Source organism: Chiloscyllium punctatum, chromosome 1 (genome assembly GCF_047496795.1).
Source record: "Chiloscyllium punctatum isolate Juve2018m chromosome 1, sChiPun1.3, whole genome shotgun sequence".
In the NCBI taxonomy this organism is placed as follows: domain Eukaryota; kingdom Metazoa; phylum Chordata; class Chondrichthyes; order Orectolobiformes; family Hemiscylliidae; genus Chiloscyllium; species Chiloscyllium punctatum.
In genome coordinates this window covers 85,702,896-85,726,383 of record NC_092739.1, presented here as the reverse complement: position 1 = coordinate 85,726,383, position 23,488 = coordinate 85,702,896, and the positions used below count along the sequence as shown (strand labels likewise).

The 23,488-nt window shown below is 43.4% G+C and overlaps 1 protein-coding gene across 6 annotated transcripts in view; it reads right to left on the bottom strand.

Annotated features, from left to right (window-relative positions):
- Positions 1–22,600, bottom strand: part of micu3a (mitochondrial calcium uptake family, member 3a) — a 201,411-nt gene extending 178,811 nt beyond the window's left edge. For 3 of the 6 annotated variants that reach the window (XM_072570041.1, XM_072570025.1, XM_072570033.1), the window contains exon 1: positions 22,141–22,599. In XM_072570041.1, the coding sequence (XP_072426142.1) occupies positions 22,141–22,431 (291 nt within the window). In that variant the 5' untranslated portion in view covers positions 22,432–22,599. Of the gene's footprint in view, positions 1–22,140 lie in introns of all 6 variants that reach the window. The other 3 variants (XM_072570017.1, XM_072570057.1, XM_072570051.1) reach the window with 3 other exon arrangements.
- Positions 22,601–23,488: the final 888 nt, after the last annotated feature.

Below are 23,488 nucleotides of genomic sequence, written 5' to 3'. Positions count from 1 at the left end.
TTGACATGGAGTTAAATATTCTATTCATTTCAGACACTGCATGTTTCAGTGAGGATTCTTCAATTTTATTGGTTAAGAGGAAACACTCGTTTGTCCTGATCTCTCAGGCACAAGATCCAGCAATGATGATGACATGGCACTGTCATAAATTTCGAATGATCACAAATTACAGTGCAAAAGAAAATAACAATGGTTAGTTATAGCCTGCATTGTGTTGCATTTCTAGACAGGCTGCCAGCCACTTTGAAGTTCAAGGAGTCATTCAGAACCAAAATATGAACATAGAACATAGAACATTACAGCGCAGTATAGGCCCTTCGGCCCTCGATGTTGCGCCGATCAAAGCACACCTAACCTACACTAAGCCACTATCCTCCATATACCTATCCAATGCCCGCTTAGATACTCATAAAGAGGGAGAGTCCACTACTGCTACTGGCAGGGCATTCCATGAACTTACGACTCGCTGAGTGAAGAACCTACCCCTAACATCAGTCCTATATCTACCCCCCCTTAATTTAAAGCTATGCCCCCTTGTAATAGCTGACTCCATACGTGGAAAAAGGTTCTCACTGTCAACCCTATCTAACCCCCTAATATGAAGGTTCATATTTGCTTCAAAGTGGAGTTGCAGGTAGATAGGATAGTGATGGCATTTGGAATGCTTTCCTTTATCAGTCAGAGCACCAATTATAGGTGTTGGGAGGTCATGTTGCATCTGTACAGGATATTGGTTAGGCCACATTTGGATTACTGCATGCAATTCTGGTCTCCCTTCTATGTGAAGGATGTTGCGAAACTTAGAAGGTTTCAGAAAAGATTTTCAAGGATGCTGCCAGAGCTCGAGTGCTTGAGCTTTAGGGAGAGGCTGAATAGGTTGGAGATGTTTTCCCTGGAGTGCCGAAGGCTGAGGGGTGACCTTGTAGAGGTTTATAAAATCATGAGGGCATGGATAGGGTAAATAGACAAGGTCTTTTCCCTGGACTGGGTAAGTCCAGAATTAGAGGATATAGGTGTAGGATGAGTGAGGAAGGATTTAAAAGAGACCTAAGGGCCAAACATTTTCATGCAAAGGGTGGTGCATGTATGAAATGAACTGCCGGAGAAAGTAGTGGAGGCTGGTATAATTACAACATTTAAAAGGCATCTGGAAGGGTATATGAAGGATATGGGAGAGTTGTTGACAAACAGGACTAGATTATGTTAGGATAACTGGTCTGCATGAACCGAAGGGTCTCTTTCTGTGCTGTACATCTCTATGACTTTATGACTGCTGAAAGGAACATTGGAACACAGATCATCTCTACAATAAATATGAAAGGTTTGGAGGGATATGGACCAAGTGCAGAAAGATGGGACTAGTTTAGTTTGGGAACATAGTCAGCATGGACTAGTTGGACCAAAGGGTCTGTTTGCAGGCTATATGACTCTACCTTCTCTCCTATGTTACACAAGGCACTTTTGACACTACAGTCTGACCTCCTCCGCTTCTGCACTGTAGGGGTTCTATGATTCCATGAACCATCCCCAGTTGCAAATAAAGCTCACTGAATCACAAATCCTACTTCAAAACAAACCATTAAGTAGCAATACCGACAGCAGACACCACAGGTTTTTGAGGGTTCCTTAATAATATCAAAGCCAAATGGTGCCAGCTATCCTGCTACCTCTGCAAAATCAATAAATGCAGATTTGTACTGCACTACCTGAACAAAGTTCTCTCCCCTGCCCAAGTTCATTTTGCTCCTAAACAACATTGATATTAATCACCACCTAATCATTAAACCAGCTTCAAATGAATACAGACATGTCTGTATGACTGTAAGTTCACTAATAAAGAAAGGGGAGCAGGAAGAAGCAATGTGGCACTTTCCATCTGCTCTGTTATTAAATAAGATCACAACTGATTTTTTATTTATAACAGTTCCAAGCTTCTCCTTATCCCTCGAATCCTTCAAATTTCATTAGTACCCAAAAACCTCTCAATCTCTGGTCTGAATATACTTATTGACAGAGCATTTGCAGTACTCTTGGAAATAAAATTCTGAAGATTGACAACACTGAATCAAAAAAATTCTCATCTCAGTTCTAAGTAGTTGACCCTTTAGTCAAACTGTGAACCTCAAGAATCCTCAAACAAGAAAACATCTTGCAGCCTCTACATTATCCAAACAGTGCTTGATACCATCATTCTCATACTTCTGACTTCTGGGGAGCTTAGGTGTAGACTTTTCATTGACTTCTCTTAGTACAGTCCAATAAAGAGGCACAGAATATACAAACAAGGTGGTTATGGTGAATTTCAAAATACTAGTTTGGTCTCAACTGGAGTACTCACCTGCCCCTTGACTGGAAAATGACATCTATCCTCAATTGAGATTTTTGCCATGGATTTTCATGTGACAGAACAGGCTAATTCTTGATGTTTGGGTATGTGAGGCAGGATGTCCCAAAATGTAGTGGGATTTGGAGTGTGGAATTGGTTTCCTTTGCTTTCCTTCTCTGTTATCGCTCTCATTAGTGTAGCATTTGGAATCAAAATATATTGCAATCTAATGGAAAGTTGTCATCAGTTTAAATGATGGGTACCAAGCTCCTCAATTATTAGTGTAAATGCTTGAAGGAGAGCTACAGGTTGGCTTTGTAGTGTTTGTTTTCTCATTTGGAATGCTGCCCCATTCGATACTTGAGAAAACAGGACTTGACAAGGAAGACATTTTACAGTCCACTCAATGCCCAGTACTTCTTTGATTTTACAGGAGATTTTCCTGAATGCTTATAGATTAAGATTCAATAGGACACTAGCAATTGTTTGAAGGTCTTCTCATTGAATCTAGATATGGCAGCAGACACATCACTGGTGGAATTTATCAAGAGCTCTTAGGCATTGCTAGTAAGTAAAGTTGCTATAGTCCTGCTGTGCCATAGGTCTATTCTTTCATGAGAATTGAATTGAATCGAATTAATTGAATGAGTTTTTATTGTCACATACTCAAATGAGTACAGTGAAAAGTTGACAAGTTGCTAACTCTGATGCTATTTTAGGGGGCAAGGTACCTCAGCACAGATTCTTCAGTACAAGTGCTTCAGGAACAAAAAATTAGGAAAATAAAGGTAGGTGACTGGTGATGATTTAACCTGAAGGTCACCATAATTCAAGTGAGGTGGGAGCTTGAGGAGGAGAGTACCTCATGGTAACCTCTGCCAGCGAATTCACGCTGTTGGCATTACTCTGCATTACAAACCAGCACTCTAGTCAACTAAACTAAAAATCCAGCCTCACTCCAATACAATAACTGCTCTGTATATTAGAACTTTTGTGGACTTGCAGAGATCCTTGTCAAACATTCACTGTTGCAGTTTATAGAAGGCTAAGCTGCACAGCTGATCTGATACCGCACTTCTCAATCAATGGTGGTCTTTTGAGAGAAGGTATGGAAACTGTTCAACATAATCCAGAATCTCCCCTTTGATATAACTGGAAGGTAGAATATTTGACTGACCAAGTCTGGATTAATATGGGTTTTGGGAAGGTCTCTGCAGCAGATTGGAAGAGTTCTGGTGCTGAGAGGGCAATAAAAAGTGTAGTCAACTACATACCATAGGTCACCTATATTCATGGTGGTCAGTTGAGTTTTGGCATAGAGATAACTGAGGTTTTTCATCTGGATAGTTTGAAATGTTCACACAAGGAGGATACTGGAGCTTTGATGAGGCAAACAACCATAATCAGTAAAATTACAAATAGTGTGAGAACTGTCACAGTTCTATTTGATGCTCGTTCATATTTTGAAAGCATCGATTTGACAGCCTGTCATTTCAAAGTCAAAATGTCGCATTATCTGAAGTGAAAGCTGGAACATTGCTGTATTATCTCCACAGATGTGATGGCTTTCACTATCAAACAGTCAAAGTACTCAGAGGTAAGCTTTGTAGTTGGAACTACAAGGGAAGAGAGTTGTTGCTTCTCTAATTCTGAAAGTACTAGCTTTTAACTGCTCAAGTGATTATAGCAGACTACTCGTTGTTTCCTGATGTTTCCATCTTTCTCTTCCAGAGTTGAAGCTCTGGTCTTTCTCCAAAGATGTTTCAAAAGGTCTCTTTTATGACGTTTCTGATTCCAGGTAGCTTCCCTTGCCTTTGTAATATTCTTGGCAGGCAAGCAAAGATGACCACTGTATCAAAAGACCTGTAACAAATTGTTGAATCATGTGTTTTATGAGATAAGTAGTAATTCAATTTAATAGATCAAAATCTTTTTCATCATTGCAGTGTCCAAGGAAGCCCAGCCTTTCCAGACTTTATGGGCCCGTATAATTCAAGATCTTTACACTTCAAGGAAAACCATCAAGTCAATGAATGTAATTTGTACTTGTGGAATGTTCATCGAATTTCAAATATCTCTTTCATACGATATGATATGAACATTTGAGAATTATTGCTTTCTCGCTCTTCAGGAGTGCCTGTCCTCACAGAAGACAAAGAGAAACTGTTTGATAACCTGAGAGATACGAGGCACAGATTTAAGTTGTTGGGCACGAGGCATGGGGCCGATGTGAAGAAGACTCTTTTTGCATATTGCCAGGTAATGATTTGCAACTTACCATATTCGAATGGTGGTGGAAGGGAAGACAATATTTCAAAAGGAAATTGGATGCAATTACCCTCCAGGACCATTAAGATTAAGCAGGGGAGTGCGACATACTTGATTATTTCACGCAGAGCTTGTGCTGGCCAGATTGGCCAAATTGTCTTTTCCTGCACCATAAATTCATTTTATGTTTGTCTATGTTCTTCTCTCAGACAAGAGAAGTACCTGAAACAAAGGCACAAATGCTGGAGAAACTTAGACCTGACAACATCTGTTCGGAGAAAAACAGTTAACATTTTGAGTATAGTGATCCAGTCTATGGAATTAATTACAACACCTAGAGGGAACCCATCAGCGGCATGCTGCAACATTTGACAACACAGTGACAGAGAACAAGTTCTGTGGGACAACCATTGTTACTGTTAGCTGAATATTTTCATAATGGAGACAGATGTCATTTAGGATTTAGCTGGGCACCCATATTGCTAATGCACCTTCAAAAAGAAATTCAACATCTCAAGTCAAAGGCTTTTCAAAGATAAAAATAAGCTTTGTGCAAATGATTGTTTTGATCTCTACACTTTTCCTGAAATTGATGTGCTGAGAAGATCTATTGTCCTCTGGCAGATAGGAAAGAACAGAAACTTAAAAAAGAACGCCCATGTAAAAGACAAATGCAAGTAATAAATAACTTAGTAAGGACATTGCCAAGAGTTGCAAGTAATACTAGGTTCAGGCGGTCTCCTTTCTTGAATGTCATCATCGCATCTCAAAGGTAATTTAGAATGCCTTCATTCAACCAGTAACCAATATCAGTAGGCCACTTTCAAGTTTCAGTACTTCTGCAGGGATGGAACAGCCTTGCTTTGATGTTTTTGAACAAATTGACAGCAGTTATCACTTCATATTGATTGCATGTTATGGGAGGTTTTCCAGAGGGTTCACTTACATCATGGAGCTCTGACAAGAGTATTTGTAAACAGTTTTTTTTACAGCAGGTGACTGTACGAGAGGAGAATCTTTTGGATCTTGTTAGTGTTGGTCCATGTATTGAAAGTCCAAAGGTCATCTTGGTTTCCCTTAAAAAGGCAAGTGTTTTATGCATTTGAGTGAGGAGTTGAATTTCCACAGAGTTCTCTGCCCATTTTTGTTCTCCAATGCATGGGCTTTTCTCTGTAGTTTGACTCCAGTTGCCAGGTTTGGAATGTTGTCTACTTTCAATAATTGATGCAATGAAATGTAAACTTACTCTCAAGACAAGCAACAGAAGTGCTGAGTCAATGACCCAACCCAGTTTTCTTCAGATAACAAAGATACAGGGATAACAATCTTCAATTTGATTCCATGTAGCACTAAGAAATGGCTGAGGGTGCTGAATACTGCAAAGGCAATGGGCCTGACAACATTCCAGCAAAAGCACTGAGAACATGCCAGACCCATAGCCAAGCCATTCCAGTTCAGCTCCAAACAGTGGTATCTACCCAATGATGTGGAATATTTCCCAGGTAAGTCCTGGACACAAAAAGCAAGGCAATTTCCACCCAACAAAGTATGATGTCATCAGTCTACTCTGGATTATCAGTAGGATCTTGATCAATTGGGCCAATGGGCTGAGGAGGGTAGATACAAAGGCAGGACCTACGCAGTTAATATAGGTATTCCTGACGAAGGGCTTTTGCCAGAAACGTCGATTTTACTGCTCCTCAGATGCTGCCTGAATTGCTGTATTTTTCCAGAAACAGTTAATGATAGGGGCCTGGGTAGTGTTGTGGAACAGAAAGACTTGGGATTTGAGGTACATAGTTCTTTGTAAGTTGCTTTCTTTAAAAGACGACAGGTAGACAGGGTGGTTAAGGTAGCATTTAGCACGCTTGCCTTCACTGCTCAGACCCTTGAGTATAACAGCTGGGACATCATATTGAGGTTGTACCAGAAAGTTGGTGGGGCAAATTTTGGAGTACTGCGTACAGTTCTGGTTGTCCTGCTTAGAAAGGATATTATTAAATTGGACAGGGTTCGGAAAAGATTTACCAGGATGCTGTCTGAACTGGAGGGTTTGAGTTATAGGTTGGTTAAGCTAGGGCTTTTCACGGGAGGGCTGAACTTAGAGATTTATAAAATCATGAAGGACATAGTTAAGGCAAATAGCCAAGGTCTTTTCCCTAGAATTGGGGATTGGGTTGGGGGGGGGGGGAAGACATCAAGATGCCTTGCAAAACTGGAGTTAGTGTCAATGGGAATCTAGGAGAAAACTCTCTGCTGGTTGCAGTCGCAACTGGCATTCAGGAAGATGCTTGTGTCAACAGTCCTTCTAAGGTGCACTGCTACTTGAAAAATTCACACATGCTGACTGGTATGTGGACATATTGAATTCCAGTTCTGGATGTGGACACACCTCAGAGATTCCCATAATAGCAGGAAAATCTGGAGAGAACATATGTTGTCGTTTTTTGGAGGTCAGTCATCTTCGTTCCAGGACATCTTTCAAAGTTCCTCAAAGTTCCTAGGAAGAATCCTAGACTCAACCATTTTCAGGTGTTCTCTCAATGATCTTCTCTCCATCATCTGGTCAGAAGTAATATGCTCACTGAAGACTGAACAACATTTACACCATTCCAGACTCCTTAGATACAGAAACAGTCCATCTCCAAATACAGAAAAATCTGGATAATGCCTAGGCTTGGGCTGACAACTGGAAAGTAACACTCATGCACATACAAATGTCAGGCAATAACCATCTCCAACAAGACAGAATCTAATGGTCAGCCTTTGACATCAACTGCTATTACCATCACTGAATTCTACACTATCAAGAATCTGGGGTTACCATTGACCAGAAACTGAACTGGACTGGCCACATAAGCACAGTGCCCTCCAAGATCAGGTTAGAAATACTGCAGCAAGTCATCTCCCGTCTACCCAAAGCCTGCCCCATCTATAAAGGCACAAATCAGGATTGTGATAGAATACTAGCAACTTACCTGGATGAGCATAGCTCTAACAACACTCAAGAACTTAGCATCATTCAGGACACCACATCCCTAAACATCCACCTCTTCCACCACCGGTGCTCAGTAGCAGTGTATACAGTCTACAAGATGTACTGCAGAAATTCAGCAATGTCCTCAGATAGTATCTTCCAAACCAATGGCCACTACCACCTAGAAGAACTAGGGCATGATATACATTGGAACACCTACCTAAAAATTGCCCTCCAAGCCACCCATCAAACTGATTTGGAAATATATTGCCTTTCCTTCAGTATCAATTTCCTGGAACTTCCTCCCTATTGGCAATATGGATCTACCTAAAACACATGGAGTGCAGCAATTCAAGAAGGCAGCTTATCACTTTCTTCGACGGCTATTAGGAATAGGCAATAAATGCTGGCAATGCAAATGCAGGAATGAGTGGGAGCAGTGGCTGAGTAAAAACGAACCCGGAAGACTACAGCTAAGGTAAGACAGTTTGTTTTAAAATTACTTACCTGTAGCGGGCAGCAGTGTTTTTTTTTGTTCCTCTCTTCACAGAAAGAGCGGGAGCAGCAGGGGAAGTGACGTCTACCAGAGGAGCAGCCGGGAAGGAAAGCAGTGAGTATAAATACTCACCCTTCGACACCATCGGCCATTTGAGTGGGAGCAGTGGCTGAGTATATAAATCAGGAAGGTGGCTAAACCCGAGATTCTACACCTGTAGTATCTCCCACCCACCCTGCTCCTCTAACCTCTAACCTCCTTAACTACACTGGGTTTTTTTTAAGGAAAGGATTTTTTATTTCTTTACCAGTGACTGGTTAAAAATTTACTTTGTTTTTGTGTGTGTGTATATATTAATTCTTTAGGGAAAAACTATAGCAGAGAGGTATCAGAAAGTATTCTAACTCAAACTTGTATAAAGTAACAAGTAATTAATTAACTAAGCAATTCATTAACTAAGCAGAGATGGCTGGGCAGGTGATGTGCTGTAGCTGTATGATGTGGGAGCTGGCTGATCCCATTGTGAATGGCAGTGACCACATCTGCAGCAAGTGTTGGTTGCTGGAAGAACTCCGGATCAGAGTTGATGATCTAGAATCTGAGCTTCAAACACTGCGGCACATCCGGGAGGGGGAGAGTTACCTGGACGCTTTGTTTCAGGAGGCAGTCACACCTGGGAGATTAAGTAATTCACATTCAGTTAGTGATCAGGCTCATCAGAGTGTGACTGTAAGTGAGGCAGGTAGGGGGAACCTGAGTTCAGGAGTGCAGGAGCCTCAGCCCTTGACCCTGTCCAACAGGTACGAGATTCTTGCTCCCTGTTCAGATGAGGAAAAGGGCTCTGGACAGGATGAGCCAACTGACCAAGGCACCATGGTGCAGAAGGCCATTCAAGAGGGGGGAGTTAATAGACAAGTAGTGGTTATAGGGGATTCTATAATTAGGGGAACAGATAGTATCCTTTGCAAGCAGGATCGGGAGTCTCGCATGGTGTATTGCCTGCCCGGTGCCAGGGTGCGGGACATCTCCGATCGGCTTGAAAGGATATTGGAGCAGGAGGGGGAGGATCCAGTTGTTGTGGTCAACGTTGGTACTAACAACGTAGGCAAGACTAGGGTGAAGGACCTGTTTGGGGATTACGAGGCACTAGGCAGGAAATTGAAGCACAGGTCCTCAAGGGTCATAATCTCCGGATTACTGCCCGAGCCACATGCCAATTGGCATAGGGACAAGAAAATTAGGCAAGTAAACACGTGGCTAAGGGATTGGTGTGGGAAAGAGGGATTCCACTTCATGGGGCATTGGCATCAGTTTTGGAACGGGGGGATCTGTACCGTTGGGACGGTCTCCACCTGAACCGATCAGGTACCAATGTTCTAGCGAAGAGGATAAATAGGGTGGTCAGTAGGACTTTAAACTTCTGAGTTGGGTGGGAAGGGAAAGTGAAAGCAACAGGGAGTATGGCGTTAAATGGAAAATCAAGCAGCAGGATAGCATGTGTCCAGGCGGATTTAAAATTGAGGCAGACTGGGAATGCAGAAAAAAGCAAGGATAACTTAGGACATCATATGATTTCCAATATCTCTAATGATAAGAAAGTTAGCATTAAGGTGCTTTACCTGAATGCACGTAGCATTCATAACAAAGCAGATGAACTAATGGCACAGATCATAGTGAATGATTATGATGTGGTAGGCATCACAGAGACTTGGTTACAGTGGGGTCAGGACTGGCAGTTAAACCTCCAAGGATTTTCAACTTATCGAAAAGACAGGAAGGTCGGCAGAGGGGGTGGGGTTGCCTTGTTAGTGAAGAACAATATTAAATGTATAGCACTGAATGACATAGCGTCAGATGATGTGGAGTCTGTGTGGGTGGAATTGAGGAACCACAAAGGCAAAAAAACCATAATTGGAGTTGTGTACAGACCTCCTAACAGTGGTCAGGAGCAGGCACGCAACATGTACCGGGAAATAGAGAAGGCATGTCAGAAAGGCAAGGTCATGGTGATCATGGGAGACTTCAATATGCAGGTGGACTGGGTAAATAATGTTGCCAGTGGATCCAAAGAGAGGGAATTCATGGAATGCTTACAGGATGGCTTTTTGGAACAGCTTGACATGGAGCCCACAAGGGAGCAGGCTATTCTGGACCTAGTGCTTTGCAATGAACCAGACTTTATAAAAGATCTTAAAGTAAGGGAACCCTTAGGAAGCAGCGATCATAATATGGTAGAGTTCAGTCTGGAGTTTGAAAGAGAGAAGGCAAAATACGATGTAATGGTGTTACAGTTAAATAAAGGTAATTATGAGGGCATGAGAGCGGAACTGACAAAAATAGACTGGAAGCAGAGGCTTGTGGGGAAGACAGTAGAGCAAAAATGGCAGGAGTTTGTGGGTATAATTGTGGGCACAGAGGTTCATCCCCAAGAAAAGATTATCCAGGGAGGGATTAGACAGCCATGGCTGACAAAGGAAGTCAGGAAATGTATTAAAGAAAAAGAGAGATCCTATAAAGTGGCCAAGAGCAGTGGGAAATCAGAAGATTGGGAAGGCTACAAAAACAAACAGAGGATAACAAAGAGAGTAATAAGAAAGGAGAGGATCAAATATGAAGGTAGGCTAGCCAGTAATATTAGAAACGATAGTAAAAGTTTCTTTCAATACATAAGAAACAAACGACAGGCAAAAGTGACATTGGGCCACTTCAAACTGATGCTGGAAGCCTAGTGATGGGAGATAAGGAAATAGCAGGAGAACTTAACAAGTACTTTGCGTCAGTTTTCACAGTGGAAGACAGGAGCAATATCCTAACAATTAAAGGGAGTCAGGAGGCTGAGTTGAGTATGGTTGTCATTACAAAAGAGATAGTGCTAGAAAAGCTAAAAAGTCTTAAAATTGATAAATCTCCTGGCCCCGATGGGATACATCCTAGAGTTCTGAGAGAGGTGGCTGACGAAATAGCGGAGGCATTGGTTGAGATCTTTCAAGAGTCACTGGAGTCATGGAAAGTCCCGGATGAATGGAAGATCGCGGTTGTAACCCCATTGTTCAAGAAAGGATCAAGACAAAAGATGGAAAATTATAGGCCAATTAGCCTAACCTCGGTTGTTGGTAAAATTCTAGAATCCATCATTAAGGATGAGGTTTCTAAATTCTTAGAAGAGCAGAGTCTGATTAGAACAAGTCAACATGGATTTAGTAAGGGGAGGTCATGCATGACAAACGTGTTGGTATTCTTTGAAGAGGTGACAAGTAGGTTAGACCAGGGAAACCCAGTGGATGTGGTCTATCTAGACTTCCAAAAGGCCTTTGATAAGGTGCCACACGGCAGGCTGCTGAGCAAGGTGAGGGCCCATGGTGTTCGAGGTGAGCTACTGGGATGGATTGAGGATTGGCTGTCTGACAGAAGGCAGAGAGTTAGGATAAAAGGTTCTTTTTCAGAATGGCAGCCGGTGATGAGCGGTGTCCCGCAGGGTTCAGTGTTGGGGCCACAGCTGTTCACATTATGTATTAATGATCTGGATGAAGGGACTGGGGGCATTCTAGCGAAGTTTGCCGATGATACGAAGATAGGTGGATAGGCAGGTAGTACTGAGGAAGTGAGGAGGCTGCAGAAGGATCTAGACAGTTTGGGAGAGTGGTCCAGGAAATGGCTGATGGAATTCAACGTGAACAAATGCGAGGTCTTGCACTTTGGCAAAAAGAATAAAAGCACAGACTACTTTCTAAATGGTGAGAAAATTCGTAAAGCCAAAGTACAAAGGGATCTGGGAGTGCTAGTCGAGGATTCTCTAAAGGTCAACATGCAGGTTGAGTCTGTGATTAAGAAAGCGAATGCAATGTTGTCACTTATCTCAAGAGGGTTGGAATATAAAAACACCATTGTGCTACTGAGACTTTATAAAGCTCTGGTTAGGCCCCATTTGGAGTACTGTGTCCAGTTTTGGTCCCCACACCTCTGGAAGGACATAGTGGCACTGGAACATGTCCAGCGGAGATTCACACGGATGATCCCTGGAATGGTAGGCCTAACATACGAGGAATGACTGAGGATCTTGGGATTGTATTCATTGGTGTTTAGAAGATTAAGGGGAGACTTAATAGAGACGTACAAGATAATACATGGCTTGGAAAGGGTGGATGCTAGGAAATTGTTTCCGTTAGGTGAGGAGACTAGGACCCGTGGACACAGCCTTAGAATTAGAGGGGGTAAATTCAGAACAGAAATGCGGAGACATTTCTTCAGCCAGAGAGTGGTGGGCCTGTGGAATTCATTGCCGCAGAGTGCAGTGGAGGCCGGGACGCTAAATGTCTTCAAGGCAGAGATTGATAGATTCTTGTTGACTCGGGGAATTAAGGGCTACGGGGAGAATGCGGGTAAGTGGAGTTGAAGTGCCCAGCAGCCATGATCGAATGGCGGAGTGGACTCGATGGGCCGAATGGCCTTACTTCCACTCCTATGTCTTATGGTCTTATGAATAAAAAAAAATGTGGTTCTTCTTCGATATTGGCAAGACTGAGGAGTGGTGGTTGGCGGGGGGGTTCCAGGGAGTTGGCGTTACAAACAGTATTAGTACTTTGATATTTCTCCCGATTTAAAGGAAGCCACAATAGTTAAGAGCAGCTCTAAATGAATCAGGGTAACTAGAAGTGCATTTACAGAAGAATCAGGCAAAGTTTACACACAGAGAACCAGCAATATCAGTTTCTGGGAGACATTCTGTGGGAAACAACAACTTTCAAGTTCCAGCACAAGTTGGCTTTGCAGAATTTGATGTTCTATCATCATCCTCAATTGTGGCAAAATTTTCACTGTTCGCTGATGTTGGGACTACAAGATCCAGGAAGACATTGCAGTTTAAGGCACTGGTCAAATGCAGTGATTGATTGATTTATTGTCATCACATGTACTGAGATACAGTGAAAAGTGTATTGTGCATTATACAGGTGAAAATTACCATACATATGCATCAAGGAAGTAGAACAGAGTACAGAATATAGTTTTACAGCGAGTGTTACAGAAGGTGCAGACAGAGATCAGAATTAACATTTCAGAAGTCCATTCAAAGTTAAGCTGCTCTCGAATCTATTTGCATGTGTATTTAAATATTTATTATCTTGTGCTTGACAGAAGGTGGAAGAGAGTATAACTTGAGCGAGAGAGGTCTTTAACTATGCTTGTTGTTTTCCTGAAGTATAGATAAAATCATTGGATGGAAGGCTGGCTTGTGAGGTGGACTGGTCTATGATCATGACTGATCTATGATCATGACTGGTCTTCTAGTTTCTTCTGGTCTTGGGAACAGCAGTTGCCAAACCGCACTGTGATGCATCCACACAGGATACTTTATGTGGTGCATCAATAAAAATTAGTAAGAATCATAGTCATCGAGATGTACAGCATGGAAACAGACCCTTCGGTCTAAACCATCCATGCTGACCAGATATCCCAACCCAATCTAGTCCCACCTGCCAGCATCCGGCCCATATCCCTCCAAACCCTTCCTATTCTTATACCCATCCAAATGCCTTTAAAATGCTGCATTTGTACCAGCCTCCACCACTTCCTCTGGCAGCTCATTCTATACCTGTACCATCTTCTGTGTAAAAAGGTTGCCCTTTAGGTTTCTTTTATATCTTTCCCCTCTCACCCTAAACCTATGCCCTCTTGTTCTGGCCTTGTGGAAATGCTGAATTTCCTTAGCGTCCTGAGGAAGTAGAGATGTTGATGTGCTTCCTTGACTATCATGTTGATGTGGGTGGACCAGGACAGATTGTTGATGATTACCACTCGCAGAAACTTGATACTTTCAGCCATCTCCTTCTCAGTACCATTGATGCTGACAGGGGTGTGTCCTCCACTCTCTGCTTCCTGAAGTCAATGACTAGCCCCTTCATTTTGCTGATGTTAATGGAAAGACTGTTGTCTTTACACTATGCCACTAAGCACTCAATCACTTTCTTGTATTCTGTTTCATCGTTGTTTGAGATCCAACCTATGACAGTGGTGTCATCACCAAACTTGCAAATGGAGTTGGTGTGGAATTTGGCCTTACAGTTGTGAGTGTATAAGGACTATAATGGGGGGGCTGAGTTATGCAGCCTTGTGGGGTACCGATATTGAGGATTTTGGTAGAAGAGGTGTTGTCACCTATTTTTACTGGTTGCAGCCTATGTTGGGACCTCTGACTATTTGGCCAACACTGAAAAACTACTAAATTAAATTTGAATGCTCTACACCCAGCTTTGAAGGAAACGTAGCTTAAATATGGATAAGTCAAATTTCTGAAATGGTGCTTTACAGTTCTTCAGGTTAAGAAAATGAAGCATCATTGATCCAGGACTGTCTAAATTAATCAAGGAAAGACTAACCTCATCAGTGACATTGTTTTCCAAGTTTAGGGCATTTATGCTTATGAAATCAAACTTCTGATAACTTAGATTTAACCTCACATTAATCAGTCCGAAGTTTAGAAAAATGTGTCAGAGTACAGATTACATGATTACAGAATCCAGTTCACACAACGAACAGATGTGAGCATTATAGCGTTTGAGTCACACGACTAGATATCAGATTGAAAGAGAAACGTTTGGTTGCAAGGAATACAGAATCCACAGGTGATCTTGACTGCATCTTGATCTTGAAATTTGTAACTCCCATCCTGAGTAATGTATGTACCATTCTGCTCATGATATAGTGTGACTGCCTTTAACCAAATACAGAAGTTAGCAACCCAGATTAATTCAGCTAATATGGGTAATAGCTTAGAACCAAAGAAGTTGATTTTCTTTAGAAAGTAATATAATTCACATTTAAATTATAAAGGGGGTGGATAAATTTAATCCAGGCAATTCATTCACTGAACAAGAAGTTCAAAATTTGGGAACAGATTAAAATGTGTATGTTATAGATAAGATAAATCACAATTTCTTTTTACAAAGGCTAATAAAATGACAATACAATTAGTTCTAAAACAAAGCCAGGTTGGTTTCTGGAATAAAGATGATACAACAGATATGATGAAGAGATAGAGGGAAAGATATCTTCGCTGCAGTAATCAGTATTGCCTGTTCCTAAACTTTATATTTTGATGCATCTGGAAACTTGCAAATTTTCTGTTATATCAATCACAGAGCAACATTATTAAATGCAGAGTCCTGTGGTTTGGATTAACTGACTGGTGCGATAGACAATGTGCTGTGTATGGCACATGTTAATAAAGATCAGATTCAAAATGATCCATAATTACTTCCTTACTCATGCTTCAAATACTTTGGATATTAAACGCTTATGGATTTTTATTTTATTTTCACTGCTCTAAATTACTTCCTACTTATTTCTGATGCATCACTCATGTCTGACATTGATCCTTAGAAATACAAGTGTAACTTGTCAAAACAATATCTATTGTAGATGTTTATAAAACTATAAAATGTCTCTACTCTGTAGCAATAAAAGATATTGTGAAATTGTTATGCCTCTCACTTTTGTATAAAACAGTGACCAGAATCTGCCCATGTCTGGAGTAGCAAAATCTTGATTTAAGTCTGTATCAGTGTCATAGAGGTCAACAGCACAGAAAGGCACTTCGGTCCACTGGATACAAGCCAGTCAAAAGGTAAGCACATAAATATTTTGATCCTGTTGTCCAACACTTGGCCCAAAGCCTTATATATCTTAGCACAGCAAATGCAGAAGTTAATACTTAAATGTTATGAGTGTTTCTGCCCTAATCACCCTTATGGGCAGTGAGTACCAGATTTCCACCAGCCTCTGGGTGAAAAAGTTTTTCTTCATATCTGCTCTAAACCTTCTGTCTCTTACCTTACATCTATTCCCCTGAGTCACTGATCCCTCCTTCAAGGGGAAAAGTTATTTTCTATCTACCCTATAATCATGTCCCTTCTCAGCCTCCTGCTCAAAAGGAAACAAACTCAGTCTATCCAATCGCTCTTCACAAGCCTCCCCATTACTCTTGACCCACTCCAATTTGCCTATCGGACCTACAGATCCACATCTGATGCCATATCACTTGCCCTTCACTCCTCCCTAGAACATCTTGACACCAAGAACAGCTACGTAAGAATCCTACTCATTGACTATAGTTCAGCCTTCAACACTATTATCCCCTTGAAACTGATTACTAAACTTAGTGATCTCGGACTAAGCCCCACTCTCTGCAAATGGATCCTCACTTTCCTGACCCACAGGCCACAATCAGTGAAGATTGGGGACAATATTTCATCATCATTAACACTCAGCATTGGAGCTCCCCAGGGGTGCGTACTCAGCCCCCTACTGTACTCACTGTATACCCATGACTGCATCGCCAAATACCAGATTAATGCTATTTACAAGTTTGCTGATGACACCACCATAGTCAGTCAAATCTCAGGTGGTGACAAAACAGACTACAGAGGGGAGGTGGAAGATCTGGAAAAATAGTGCACTGAGAACAATCTCGCTCTCAATGCCGGCGAAACCAAGGAACTCATTATTGATTTTTGGCAGGATGTTACTCATGCCCACCCTATGCATTAACAGCTCAGAGGTGGAAGGAGTGGAGAATGTCAAGCTCCTGGGAGTGGCCATTCATAACAGGCTTTTTGGACTCTTCACGTAGATGCACTGGCTACAAAGGCCCAACGACATCACTTCTTCCTCAGGCAGCTGAGGAAATTTGGCATGATGGTGAATACCCTTGCCAACTTTTATAGGTGCGCCATCAAAAGCATTCTGTCTGGATTTATCACTATCGGGTAATAGCAACTGTACCATTCAAGATCAGAGACAGTTACAGTGAGTGGTGAACTCGGCCTGGACAATCACAAAGGACAACCTCCTATCTACAGAATCCATCTACCAGGCCTGCTGTCAAGGAAAGGCCACCAGCATTCTCAAAGATCCATCCCACCCTAGCAATGCTATTCTACAACCTCTACCAGCGCCAAGAAGGGTCAGGAGCCTGAACACGCACCAGTCGGTTTCGGAACAGTTTCTACCCTCCTGCTGCTAGAATACTCTTACCATTCGCCTGTACCTGTGCTTTTGTTTTCGCCACTGTTTACCTATTATTTACTTACCTATGCTACTTAACACTGTGATCTGCCTGTATTGCTCACAAGACAAAGTTTTTCACTGTGCCTCGGTACACGTGACAATAAATGGAATTGAATTGAATTTAATTCATAAACTCTCCATCCCAGCCAGCATCCTGAATAATGTCCCAAAGGCAGTTATCCCATATGTCTCCTTAACCTCTTTGTCTACGTGTCTCACTACCTTAAGAGACCAGTGGGCATACACACACCAATGTCCTGTGGTGTGCATCAGGATCCTATAGAATTTCTGATATACACACATACCATACTTGCTTTGGATGTTTAAATGTCTAATGATTGATTTGTGCAACCCTCACACAATAATTTCCAACAGGGAGATCTGGGAAATGTTACACAGTTTAATCTCCTGAGATAACCAGTGCAAATGAACAGAGTACCACAGTTGTCCCCTCACAATCTCACAAATCTTCTCTATCCACACATTGAACATGTCCCAATTACCCCAATACAATTACTCACCTTAATCAAATACCCCATCAGACTCTTTTTCCAGATTACACAACCCAGATCCCAAATTCCTGACTGTCCCAAGCTGACCAAATGCCCATTTGACCACAACTCCCCCAATCCTGACAACCTGACCCAGTCACTCAACCACTCACTCACCAAACAAAGTCATTCATTGAAAGTCATGAGATCTTGGAAGAACTTACGTTGTAAATCGTAAATAAAAATAGGACACATTCTTTCTTCACCCATTTTCTTTTACGTTCACCAGATTCAACCCGGAATGTCTGTGCTCACCCATGTTTTACACAGCTGGGATTGGAATTCCCAGTTGAAAACGTGCAGTACAACCAGGGAACTGAACATTTCACAGAAAGCCCAAAAGAGTTTTGACAAAGGATCATCAACATGAAATGTTAAAAGATGCTGAATATTTACAGCATTTTCTGATCCTATTTCAGTTTTCCTGCATCAACAATATTTTGCTTTTGAGTAATGTACTAAATTTGTTTGGTATTGTTCTATCATGCTTTTCAGCAACACTATTTGGACTTCTCCTTCGTTTGCTAGATTAAATCATACAATTTTTAAATCATAGAAGCAGACCATTCAGTCCATTGAGCCCAACAGTAATTTAGTTCCATTTCTCTATCTTTCCCCTGTACCTACCAATATTTCCATTCAAGTGCTTATCCAATCCTATCTTGAAATACCTCCATTATTCCTTCAGAAGTGCAGTCCAAATAATGAACACTCACTTTGCTGAATGAGGTGTCATCTTTTGACTAACTGAGTTGTCTGTTTTCTTTGGTGAGCAAAAGGTCCCCCTGCACTACTGAGAAAGCAAAGTAATTTTATTTGTGTATAACCAACATTTATAACTTCAAACAACACAAGTTACCTGATTATTTATTGTATTGTTGTTTTTAGGACCTATATAAAGTCACCATAATCTTACAGGACATAGAGCTGCTCTCTGCTGAAAATGTGTTGCTGGAAAAGTGCAGCAGGTCAGGCAGCATCCATGGAGCAGGAGAATCAACGTTTTGGACATGAGCCCTCCTTCAGGAATCATTCCTGAAGAAGGACTCATGCCCGAAACGTCGATTCTCCTGCTCCTTGGATGCTGCCTGACCTGCTGCACTTTTTCAGCACCACATTTTCAGCTCTGACCTCCAGCATCTGTAGTCCTCACTTTCTCCCGTAGAGCTGCTCTCTCTCTCTCTAGAAAGAGACCAGCGTCGTGATGGTTTAATTTGAGGGTGACACACTTGAGGCAAGGAGAGATGTTGACAGGGTGAGTTCTTCATGGTTACCTCAGCCAGTACAGGAATTGAACCTCCACTATTGGCAAAACTCTGCATTGAAGAAAAATAACCTGTGTACTGCACACGTATGGGTCCCAGCTATGCCTGTCTTTTTGTTGGCTGTGTAGAACAGCTGATCTTCCGTAATTACACCGGCACCACTCCCCACCTCTTCCTCCGCTACATTGATGACTGCATTGGCGCCACCTCGTGCTCCCGCGAGGAGGTTGAGCAATTCATCAACTTCACCAACACATTCCACCCTGACCTTAAATTTACCTTGACTATCTCTGACACCTCACTCCCCTTCCTGGACCTCTCCATCTCCATTAGTGACGACCGACTTGACACTGACATTTTTTACAAACCCACCGACTCCCATAGCTACCTGGATTACACCTCTTCCCACCCTATCTCTTGCAAAAATGCCATCCCGTATTCCCAATTTCTCCGCCTCCACCGTATCTGCTCCCAGGAGGACCAGTTCCACCATAGGACACACCTGATGGCCTCCTTCTTTAGAGACCGCAATTTCCCTTCCCACGTGGTTAAAGATGCCCTCCAACGCATCTCGTCCACATCCCGCACCTCCACCCTCAGACCCCACCCCTCCAACCATAACAAGGACAGAACGCCCCTGGTGCTCACCTTCCACCCTACAAACCTTCGCACCAACCAAATCATCCACTGACATTTCCGCCACCTCCAAAAAGACCCCACCACCAGGGATATATTTCCCTCCCCACCCCTTTCCGCCTTCCGCAAAGACCGTTCCCTCCGTGACTACCTGGTCAGGTCCACACCCACCTACGACCCACCCTCCCATTCTGGCACTTTCCCCTGCCACCGCAGGAACTGTAAAACCTGTGCCCACACCTCCTCCCTCATCTCTATCCAAGGCCCTAAAGGAGCCTTCCACATCCATCAAAGTTTCACCTGCACATCCACCAATATCATTTATTGTATCCGTTGCTCCCGATGTCATCTCCTCTACATTGGGGAGACTGGGCGCCTCCTAACAGAGCGCTTTAGGGAACATCTCCAAGGCACCCGCACCAATCAACCAAACTGCCCCGTGGCCCAACATTTCAACTCCCCCTCCCACTCTGCCAAGGACATGGAGGTCCTGGGCCTCCTTCACCGCCGCTCCCTCACCACCAGACGCCTGGAGGAAGAACGCCTCATCTTCTGCCTCGGAACACTTCAACCCCAGGGCATCAATGTGGACTTCAACAGCTTCCTCATTTCCCCTTCCCCCACCTCATCCTAGTTTCAAACTGCCAGCTCAGTTACTGTCTCCTTGACTTGTCCGACCTGCCTATCTACTTTTCCACCTACCCACTCCACCCTCTCCTCCTTGACCTATCACCTTCATCTCCTCCCCCACTCACCCACTGTACTCTATGCTACTCTCTCCCCACCCCACCCTCCTCTAGCTTATCTCTCCATGCTTCAGGCTCACTGCCTTTATTCCTGATGAAGGGCTTTTGCCCGAAACGTCGATTTCGCTGCTCGTTGGATGCTGCCTGAACTGCTGTGCTCTTCCAGCACCACTAGATTAGATTAGATTAGATTAGATTACTTACAGTGTGGAAACAGGCCCTTCGGCCCAACAAGTCCACACCGCCCCGCCGAAGCGCAACCCACCCATACCCCTACATCTACCCCTTAGCTACACTACGGGCAATTTAGCATAGCCAATTCACCTGACCTGCACATCTTTGGCTGTGGGAGGAAACCGGAGCACCCGGAGGAAACCCACGCAGACACGGGGAGAACGTGCAAACTCCACACAGTCAGTCGCCTGAGGTAGGAATTGAACCCAGGTCTCTGGCGCTGTGAGGCAGCAGCGCTAACCACTGTGCCACCATGCCGCCCTAATCCAGTATTTGGTTTTCAGCATCTGCAGTCATTGTTTTTACCTTGTGTACTGTATGTGTCTACATTACAATTCCAAAAGTAAATAATTAGACTGCACTTCAAAATTTCAAAAGGCTGTTAAAGGCAATAAATATGTAAGTTTGTTAATTTCTATTTTATTTTCCAGTGCCTTCCTTTACCTTCATTAGTGGTATTTAACTGTTTAATTGTTAATTTACCAATTAGCCTCTGGCAGTTCCCACCTGCCCCACCCCCAAACACCATCTTCCCTGCATTTTCTAGCCACAACCTCTTGGCCCTGGATTTATGCCCTTTTTGTCTTTCCCCGTTTCCGTCTATAAGTTTTTTTTCATCTGCCCCCATTTGTCACCTATTACTGTACGACTTTTGCTAATTAGAAACAGGTTTTTCTTGTCTTAAGACCCCATTAAACATTCCCATATTTTAATCAACTGTATAAAAGCAAATAACTGCGGATGCTGAAGAGTCGCCGGACTCGAAGCGATAACTCTGCCTTCTTCCTACAGATGCTGTCAGACCTGCTGAGTTTCGCGAACAATGTGTTTGTTCTATTCAACTGTATTTTTTTAAACAATATTTAACCATAAGTCGTGGGAACTGAGGTAGGCCTTCTGCTGCATTGAATCTGATCCGTTATTCTCTGTAACCACCACTGATCCGATAATCCTCAACTCCACTTTCCTGCCTTTTCCCCTTAGTCCTTGGAGAATCAGTGACTGGTCAGATAAACGGGGAGTGGGGAGGAACAAATCAGACTAGTCAGACATAACAGTCTTAAATACTCTTGAATACATTTGTTATTACAGTCTCTCCAGGATATTGTTGAAGATCAGAGCCATTGGCAGCAGCTGGGATGTTGCTCAGCAACGAGGTAAAAACAATGACTACAGATGCTGGAAACCAGATTCTGGATTAGTGGTGCTGGAAGAGCACAGCAGTTCAGGCACCATCCGAGGAGCTTCGAAATCGACGTTTCGGGCAAAGTCCCTTCATCAGGAATAAAGCCACCACTAATCCAGAATGTTGCTCAGCAACATCAGCCAAGAACAACACAGACAGGACTGACAGCAAGGAAGGCGGGTGGGGCAACATCTCAACCTGCAGGATATTCACCGACACAAGAATGCAGCAAATATCAGTGCAATTTAATAAATTTGTTAATTTTCTGGTCGATCTTGCTGCGGTGATTTCCGCGGACCAGTGTTAAACTAAGGCGGCGGTTTTGCCCAGCTCCCACGGCTCATCTCCAGTCTCCCTCCCCAGCAGAGAAACCCGCAAACAAAAAAACCCACCTTGGCCCTTCCAGTAGCTTCTACAGTTGGTACAGAGAGCGGAGCAAACACATCCCCGCTGGGGAGGCCCAGTCTGTACCGCCGCTCCCGCCTGGTCGCGCTCCCCGACTCCGGCGAAGATGAAGAATGACGATAATAGTAATAACAACAACAACACGAAGCCACCGCCGCGCCTCCGACAGCCGCCAGCACGGCGGGCCGCCCCGAGCGGAGAGAGCTGATGAAAGTGCTCCCCCGCCGCGAGGCCCCGCTCACGAGCTGCAGCCGCATCAGAGCCCGCAAAGCAGCCATTGCGACCGTTAACGGTCGGATGGAGCTGTCGCGAGGGGCGGGGCTCTCCTGGGGCGGAGGGAGGGACGGACTGTCCTCAAGACAGAAGGAAAAGTCCCACTGAGCAGAGAGGGAGATCTGTCCAAAGGAGAGGTCCCACTGAGGAGGGAGGGGCTGTCCTTAGAGTGGAGTGGGGTGGGGGCGGGAGGAGAGGCCTCCTGCGGGGAATGGGACTGCCCTGAGGGAGAAATGGCTCTTCTGTTAGGGAGGGCCCTGCTAAGAAGGGTGGGGCTGTCCTGAGTTGGGTGGCCTCTCCTGTGGGAGAAGGGACTGTACTAAGGGGGAAAGTGCTGCCCTGAGGCTGAGGAGAGGATGTCCATATGTTAAAGGAGTCTTTGCTGAGGGAAGAGGCGCTGGGGATGGAGGATCAGGGGTGGTTGAGGCTGTCCTGAAGGGTTGAGGATCTATCCTTGGGGGAGCGGAGGAGATAGGCTGTTCAATGAGACTGGATAGAAGTATGAGGCAGAGAGACAGCTGTCTTGTGTATGGGTCAAAGAGGAGGGCTGTCCTGCTGAGATCTTCAGGAGAGAGTGGTAGTGGCGGAGGAGAAGGAGCTTAGATGTGTTAGGGTTTGTGTACCCCAACTACCTTGGGCATGGCAAGAACTTCTCCATGCTTGGGAGGATAAGTGCCATTTGTATGGGAGGAAGAGTGTTTGCCCAATGCTTAGAATGCCCTGTGCTGGATGGTGATGGAGGCAATGGTTTTTATGTGAAGATGGATGCCCAAAGACCATGGTAGGATTCATCATGAATTGTAAACTCACATTATGACATTAACAGCTTTCAGTAATGTCTCGTTCCAAATCAGAAGTCAATGAAATGAAAATGAAAACAGAATCAAAATGGGGAATAATTAGGGATGGGCAATGAATGTTGCCAAGCCAGTGACACTCTCTTCCTGTGAAAGTATAAAAAAAACTTATTTTGGGATAGAAAAGGAAGCTGTAAAGGAAGTTGTTCAAATCAACATCTGCTTGAGGAGTTGTTTTGTAAGGAACCCATCTGCTAAAATTGTT